Below are 8,150 nucleotides of genomic sequence, written 5' to 3' on the forward strand. Positions count from 1 at the left end.
TTCATCTGCTTCTCCCAACATTCTAATTTTTGTAACAAAGTAGAATGTGAATATTTTTAACTTTTTAAGTAGTTATTATGTCAAAACATAACTTTTTTTGCAAAACATTTCTTTTAAATATTTTGCACTCTTATTAGAAAATAGTAGAGCTATTGTTCCTTGTATATAGATCATAAAACTACGTACAGTATATAAATAGATCTTGGCTTCACTTTATATAAATTGCTTAAAACTAGTCTATTTTAAATTATACAGAAGGGATGATGCTTTCCCCCTTTTTGTAAAATAAACACTGGGAGATATTTGGTTGTAATTTTTGTAGCATCTTTCACTGAAAAGTGCTAGTTTGTTTTTAAAAGATTAAAACTAGAATATACTAAAAGAATGTTTTTTAAAAGTTTATTGTTTACAAAAGAGTGCCATAGAATCTTTTAAATACGTATCTCAAAACAAAAACAATTTTGTTTAAAAAACTTTACCCACTAGGGTGAGGATTTCTATAACATGTCAGATTTTTTTCTGGAAACTTTTATTTGAATTTATAAATAAAACATGTTTTTAGAGTAATCTGGTGAGAATTAGATGCTTTTTATTTTGCTTGAAAAGTCATATTTTGACTTGTTAAAAGTGTTATTATCGTATTTCTGCTAAATTTTGTAACAAACATCATATTTTCATCATTGGCAACACTCCTGATAAGCTAGCAAGTTTGAGCCAGCTAAGAACGTGAGAATTTGCCTGTTTCTTTTCCTTTTTCTTATTCCCTCAGGGAGGGGTGTGTGTGTGTGTGTTTATTTTTAAAAAGAGGGTGCTAATTTCAGAAAAATTGTAAAATCATATTTTTGCTTTAAGCCATATTTTTGGTTTAATTGGTCCTATTTAAATGATTTTAAGGTCATAAAGGCTTTCATATTTCTAACAGTTTTAGGTTATAGAAATCCTCCCTATTAATCACTTTTCAGGTGTCCATAAAGGATTGTGAAATCTGAATGCTTATTCAAACAATGTTTTGTTTCTCCACTGAAAAATGTCTGGATATGAATACATGTTGAAAAAACAACAGATGAAGGTCATTATAATACAGATTTCATAATAGATAATATAAGCAGAAATGAGCAGAAGACTAATCCCCTCAAGAATCACGCTTGCAAAAGATGGGCCACTGTACTACCCAATGACAATTTTTTCTAACACTTCCCACTGCATCTGAATCAGTCCACAGTGCCTTGTTGATATCACTCCACTTAGTTTGTACTATCCAGAACTAGGTGAATTTCTAAATCAAATCCTCTAAAACTCACATAGTTAAGGCAACAAGCAGAGGAGCTTTACTGGTGGGTTGCTTTGCTTAACATCAGGTTCTCACTGCAGATTTCCAAACACCACTTGTTGAATGAAGTTCTCCCACTTGTTGTCCCATAATCCCTGCAGTTTCCAGTCTCCTTGCCTGGCAAGCTAAGTTATCAGAGGGAAGATGAGCATCTAACCGGTCAAACTCATGAAGATGGAAACGAGTTGCCAGTTGGTTCACCATTCTTTTGAGAGCAAGAAATGCAGTAACAACTTGGAAGACAAGAAATACTACAAAAATGATGTTGACTGCTCGTTCCAAAGGCTGAATCCTTAGCCCTTCATTTAAAAGTAAGAAAAGAATTAGGGGCACTTGCAAAAGGAGACTCAGAAGCCAAAACCCAGCTAGTTCAGGAACCTATAAAGACATGGAGAAAAAAAGGAATCAAAATATTATATCACTCTATCAACATAATTCAAAGAGCAGAGTGGTACAGAAAATTGAACTTTACCAGTATCCAAGATATAAACATAGAAGGATACAAATTCAGAGTTATAGTACAAGAATCCAATTTTGTATTTTTTTCTCTGCAGAAAAAGCTCCTTTTCAATTGTTGTGGTTATAACTTTGAAGACAACTCTGTCAGTGAAATGAAGCATAATTTTTAGACTTTTAAGGTAGATATCACAGCCAAATATCATTCTCTATATTGTTTCAATGACAGAAGAAAACACAGGACTGAGAGCCAATGAGAGAGGGTTCACAAGAGATATAAGATGCTTTTTTATTTCATTTCAAGAGGAAATGTAGCATCTTAGCTATCAATCACTTTCTTTAAGGCCTTGCTCCATTTCAGGGACTCTGATTTCAAATAACAGGCTGTGATCATGTAGAATCTTGGGAGTAGGAAGATGCAGAATTTAGCAACAGCCAGGACAAAGAGACTTAGAAGAGGTAGAGATAATAAATAGTTCAACATTTATCTTACACATAAAGGCCAGAATTGAATCCAAACCATAAACCCTTGAAATCAACATACTTAATTACATTCTATGTAACTTGTAAAACCTAGCACAATTCTTTTCATTTACCAAAAAATACATTCTACATATGGACAGCATAATTAAAATTAAGACTTTATTTAATTAAACCTTATGCAGCACAGTGCAATTTTAAATTGTTATTGAAACTGTTGGCAGAATGCTAGACTAATAGAAGATCAACAGTGCATTCTTACAAATGTCTGATCAGAACTAAATTACACTGAGTTCAGTGTAGCCCTCCATCTTAATCTATGTTCCAAAACTACAAGTCCAGCATTGTATATAGTTCCTGGAAAGTCTGGGAGTAATCCCAAAGTTATTAAGAAGTTGTGATTTTTAATGTAGCTGAAAAAGAAAAAAATATTAAATATTTTAAAATTTAATTTAAATATTAAATTAATGTTAAATGTAAATTAAATCAAATTCCATGATTCTCAGAATGCCCCTCAAACACCCAAACACCAACTGTGGTTCTGGCCTGCCCAAATGCTGCCAAGGTTTTTTTTATAGATATTACACACACACACACACACACACACACACACACACACACTCTTTTGATAATTTTCAGTTTAGTTCCATGTTAATTTTTAAACATTACACTTTTAAACATTACAAATAGTGTTTTGGTATATTATTAACTCTTAGTGTATTTCAGGAATTCAGAGGACTTTGATCGTATTTAAATAAGCCCCACCAGTTGTGAAATTTTGAACAATAGTAAACCCATATATTGAAAGAGTCAACAGAACTTGTCAAACTTTGAGTCTATTGCAACAGAAAAAATACGAAATAGACATAGGAAATATACATCTTTTTATGTTTGATATTGCTGTTCTTAAGGAAATCAGCATGATTTCAATGCTTTAAAAAAGGATCAAGAAGAGATGAAGAAAGTCTCCTGACCATAGAATTCATATTGTTGTAAGTCAGATGGTACATAAATTTAATAAATAAACATTTGAAAGGTATCAAAAAGTTTATTTATTTATTTATTATCAAATTCATACAATTCCCCATCTTCCCCAAAGGGGACTGTGGCAGCAAAGAACAATAAATAAAAAGCAATATAAAATAGATAAAAACCTGTAAGTCAAAGCAATAAATAACATAGAAACAAAAATACTAACCTTGGGTGAAGGAAGGATAAAAATGACTCTTCCCAAATTGAGCCATTGGGACAGATCTCCAGTTCCCTTGGAGCTCCAGGCCTGGCAGCATAAACAGGTCTAGAGGTTCTTACAGAAAATCAAAAGGGATGGGGCCAATCTAATTTCAGGAGGAAGGATATTCCATAAGATGGGTGCCACAGCAGAGAAGGCATGTCTCCTGTGACCCACAAAATGTAGGTCACTATCCTATGGGTACCCGCAGCATATCTTTTGTGTGAGATCTAATGGGGTAGGTTGATGTAATTGGGGAGAGATGATCCCTTAGATAACCCAGGCCGCTGCCATGAAGGGTTTTAAAGGTTAAAATCTCATCTTCAATTCGGACCCAGAAGCAAACTGGCAACCAATGCAGCACACAGAGCAGAGATATAACATTTGCTACCCTAGGAACGCACATAATTGCCCACGACTCTGTACTTGACTAAATTAAAAACAAATCAAGACTCAAAGATGCTCCTGAATTCAAACTTTAAATTTTCCAATGTTTTGTCTTGTTCACAAAGATCTGTATCCATTTGTTAAGAAAGGTGATTCTTAAGGATATGAAGGACACCTACCTTCTCCTGCAAATTTCCCATGAATCCAAGGTATAGACGTATAACCTCAATTAAAGATGTTAATATAATGCTTGTCACAAGGATGAATTTGTAGTAATCTGGTAAAACTGAATACTAGAATTGAGAAGAGAATGGAAAATAAATACTCCACTTGGACAAATTAGTTTTATGTGTGAAGTTGTCTTTTTGTAAATCATATCTTACTGAAATTTTCTATATATTCTCTACAAATTTACCTACTTCTCAATCCTTCTGCACCAAACGTACCACTCAGAATAAAATCAGTGGAAATCTTTTTTGCATTATTACAGGGGTATGGTAAAAAGCAATAACCAATTCAATTTTCAATTCAATTCAATTTTATTTATTGATTAGCCCTTTGGGCCATATCAAGTGCAGAATTACAAAGACAAATCATTACAAAGGTTTGGTAAAACAAATTAAGTAAGATTGGAATAACTCGCAATTAAAATACAATTAGAATAAAATACGATCTAAAATAAAATCGGGATAAAATACAATAATTTAAAGTACTATTTAAATATAATTAAATTTATATTATAATGTCGCCCCTGCATCTACCCAATCAGTGTTAACTGCTCTTAAAATTACATTGTTAGATCAAGTGATCATTCTTACAATCTACCGCATTTTGCTGCACCAACTTTGTCCTCCTTCCCATCAACTTTACCACAAATTTAGCAATCCATTTTACCAACTGCAAGTTGGAACCTAACAAACAATATCGCAAAAAGTGCTCTTTAGACTTAGGGGTGCTGGTATAAAAGATCCTGCACAGTTGATGTTCCCTCAGGTCTGAATATAGGGGGCAATCAAAAATTACGTGGGACGTTGTTTCGACTTCCCCCGTCCCACATAGACAGACCCTTTCCCTTACAGGAATACCCTTATATCTACCCCAGAGCATATTTGTTCCAAGTTGGTCCAACCTCAGTTTTGTAAAGAATCTTCTCAGGACGGGAAACAAAGGCACAGCTAAATATTTTTCTATTTTGAAGATTTGTTTATTGGCTGATAACCAGGGGCAAACTTTTACTGCTGTCACCTGTGCAATATCCGATTGGGCACTTATGTCCTTAAATCTCTGTGCAATCCAATTTCGGATCTGCCTATAGTCATACTGCTGCCAATTTAAAGGGATACCAGAGCTAGATACCTGCTTCAGAACTCTTGATAACCAGTTATTTTTATTACTTGAGATAATCTGCTCCATTAGCGCTAATTTTGGTAACCTCCCTTCCTCCATCTCGATTATTCTCAACCAATAATAAACAGTCTTCAACAAGGCCCTAGTGCCAGTCGCATGGACTCCTGTTTCTGCCCTTACTACACATGCTGGAGTTCCAGGGGACACTGCCAAAATTCTCCTAAGGAACTTATTTTGAGGGGTTTCCAGCCCATGCAGCTTAACTGACCCCCATATTTCTGCCCCATAGGTAAGTACTGGTTCGATTTTCACCTGGAAGACCTTTAGCACTGGGATTAATGAAGATGGAGTTTTCTCTAAAATAAGTTTGTTTAATTGAGCCATCCGAGCCATGGCCTTCCGAGCTCCGGCTTTTACCTGCTTATTCCATTTGCCATTTGTCTGAAATACTAGCCCTAGATAGGTAAATGACTGAACTTGTTCTATTCTTCTGTCATTTAAAACCCATCTCCTTATATTTTGTTGCCTGCTAAATATCATTACCTTTGATTTCTCTATATTAATTGTCAGGCGATTTTTTTATACAATATGCTGCCAACCTCCGAAGTGACCTTCGTAGCCCCACTTGTGAGGCCGACAACAAAATTATATCATCGGCATATAACAAGCAATTGACCTGTCTTGTTCCTATACTAGGCCCATGGAGTGATGTATCTTCCAGACATTTTGGGAGGTCATTTAAATATAAGTTAAAAAGTGTTGGGGCTAAAATGCAACCTTGTCTGACGCCCTTTTTTAATGGGATTGCATTTGTTACCGATCCTGACCTATTCACTCGAACTCTTACTTGGGTTTCCGTGTATAACAGTCGAATTAAATATAACAATAACCAAATACCCTAACAAGAGTAACAAATCTCGAAATAGAAGTGTGCCTAGTACCTTCTTGATCTTACCTTCAGCTGCAACATGGCAATACTGCTTGCCCACCAAAAAGGGAAGAACCAGAAGTTGAAATACAGGGACATCTGTAAGGGCAAACTGGAGACAATTTCATTATCTGAAAAGACAAGAGAGGGAAACAGTCATGAGGAACCTGTGAGGTACAGTATATTCTGCTGGCAGGATCCCTTATTCTCTTCTGACCTAAACACGTCTATGTGTTCGTGCCGAAACAGTGGCTTCTAAGGACTGCCATTCCATGTCATACGTCTGCATATTTTTGAACCTGTGTTAGTCAGCCTTTAGAGTTGAGAGATTCTGTTTTCGCACTGTGTCCCAAGTGGTAATAATTTTCTGTACGATGTACCTCTTCTAGCCTAAATACGGGCATTGTTTTTAGTTCACATCTTGGGCTGCAGTAGAGAGGTTATCTTCTGTTTTGCGTGCTGAGGGCACCACGACTGCAGCTGGTCTTTTTGGCAATAGTGTCATATTAAGAAAACGAAATGAATAGTTTATATACTTTAAAAGATTGATTTTTGAGGGTGGTGTAATTTTAAACAAGGACTATCCTTGACTTAAAATTTAAATTTTAAGATTTAAATTTTAAAAGGCTCTCCAGAGCCCAGACGCTCCAGTCACTGCATCGCAGTCCAGGCTCTACCAGGAAGTCTGGCAGTAGCTTCGCAGCGACCCCCGCAAGAATGGCGACAGTGCCAACACCGCCATCTTTGTAGCTGGCACAACGCCGGGGACACTCCCTCACCAATGGGGTTGGCGTCGCCTCTGTTTTCGGGTCCCGTGCGGTTGTTGTCCGTAAAAACAGTTCGGCTGAAGGAACTCAGCCGTCTTCTCACCGGCTCCGGCAAAGACATGGAGCAATGAGAAGAGCCGCTCGAGAGCCGTTGCCACGGCAACGGGGCCCGGCTGAAGTTCTTGACGCAGTATCAGTACGAAGCCCCGTCGCCCGGGGGAATTGCCACGCGGACATAGCTTCCGGTTCCGATGCTTTGCCCGACATCGGGCAAGAGGGAGGGTCAACTCTCGGCGTTCCATTTGGGGCTGTCTTAGGTTTGCAGAGAAAGAAAGGAAGATTCCGCCTGGTGTGTTACATAGGTGAGGCGGCTCCCTCCTTGGTTCCGCTTGCAAAGAAAACCGGGAGCGGGAACGGAAGGAGGAAAGCGAAGTCTGGCAAGCAATTCGCTTAGTTTGCTTCGCTTCACTTGCAAAGAAACGTTATGAAGAATAAGCGTCAGTCAGTGCTGTGTAAAAGATGCTGACAGCGCTGAACGACACTGTGGCTCTGAGACGTGGCAATTCTCCTTAGTGAAGCCAAAGAGAGAAGGTGCTCATAAACAAGGCATTGGAAACGGCGCCGTTTGCAGTTAAAAGTTCGCTGCTGCGGGACCGCATTGGAGGAATTGCAATCAAAGTCGCCTTTGATGCCTGAGTTTTAGCAGGGTTTAAGTGTTTCTTAAACGGTTTGCATTGGCTCAAGCATCTTAAGGCAATTAACAGTGAATTCCCTCGGAATTGTTCATCAATAATTTTAAAACCAGAGAACTGCTGTGAACATCCTGCCGACGTAGGAACACAGGCTTCAGTCATTCCTGTACTAAACAAATCCCCTTTGAGTTGAGCTTGATTCCCGTGACTTCGTGGATTGCCCGTCTATTTTTCTTGGCAATGAAATAGAAATGATTTGCCATTTGCTTTCTTCCGGGAAGTTTGACTAGATAGAAAATACTGTAAAAACACAATTCTGAATGATAATCGCTCAGTGGCATATCAGATAGAGACGGTACTTTGCTCCCTTTGGACCAAGGGATAAACGGAATGAATTTTCCTAGCGTGGGTGCAGCTCCTGTGTGTGCAATTAAGCCTAATGGTTTGGTATATTGCCAGTTAGTGCATTTGTAAGAAAGGAATAGAAGCAGCATTCCTTTTGAGTTGTCCGCATTCATGCCATTGGTGGTGT

General features: G+C 37.6%; 1 protein-coding gene across 2 annotated transcripts; it reads right to left on the reverse strand.

The window, feature by feature from the left end:
* Positions 1 to 385: 385 nt before the first annotated feature.
* On the reverse strand, positions 386 to 7,265 carry TMEM17 (transmembrane protein 17). Of its 2 annotated transcripts, XM_034432478.3 has the most exons (4): positions 6,939 to 7,265; positions 6,187 to 6,290; positions 4,064 to 4,177; positions 386 to 1,708 (listed from the first exon to the last, which is right to left on the reverse strand). In XM_034432478.3, exons 1-4 carry the CDS (start codon positions 7,045 to 7,047, stop codon positions 1,355 to 1,357), a joined length of 681 nt encoding a protein of 226 aa, XP_034288369.1. In that variant the 5' UTR covers positions 7,048 to 7,265; the 3' UTR covers positions 386 to 1,354. The 2 variants fall into 2 exon arrangements, with proteins under 2 accessions (XP_034288369.1, XP_087742598.1); XM_087886472.1 differs by lacking the exon at positions 4,064 to 4,177 and having other exon boundaries at positions 6,939 to 7,163.
* Between the last annotated feature and the right edge of the window lie 885 nt (positions 7,266 to 8,150).

The sequence above is a fragment of the Pantherophis guttatus genome, chromosome 1 (genome assembly GCF_059756535.1).
Source record: "Pantherophis guttatus breed Tessera chromosome 1, ASM5975653v1, whole genome shotgun sequence".
In the NCBI taxonomy this organism is placed as follows: Eukaryota; Metazoa; Chordata; class Lepidosauria; order Squamata; family Colubridae; genus Pantherophis; species Pantherophis guttatus.

What these genes read in the sequence shown, in the direction of transcription:
- TMEM17 (XM_034432478.3), bottom strand. Translation starts at nt 7,047, where the DNA reads ATGTCTTTGCCGGAGCCGGTGAGAAGACGGCTGAGTTCCTTCAGCCGA. An exon ending in AGGCGACGCCAACCCCATTG is followed by an intron (nt 6,291 to 6,938) that starts GTGAGGGAGTGT and finishes TTGTCTTTTCAG; the next exon opens with ATAATGAAATTGTCTCCAGT. An exon ending in TGGGAAATTTGCAGGAGAAG is followed by an intron (nt 1,709 to 4,063) that starts GTAGGTGTCCTT and finishes ATGTCTTTATAG; the next exon opens with GTTCCTGAACTAGCTGGGTT.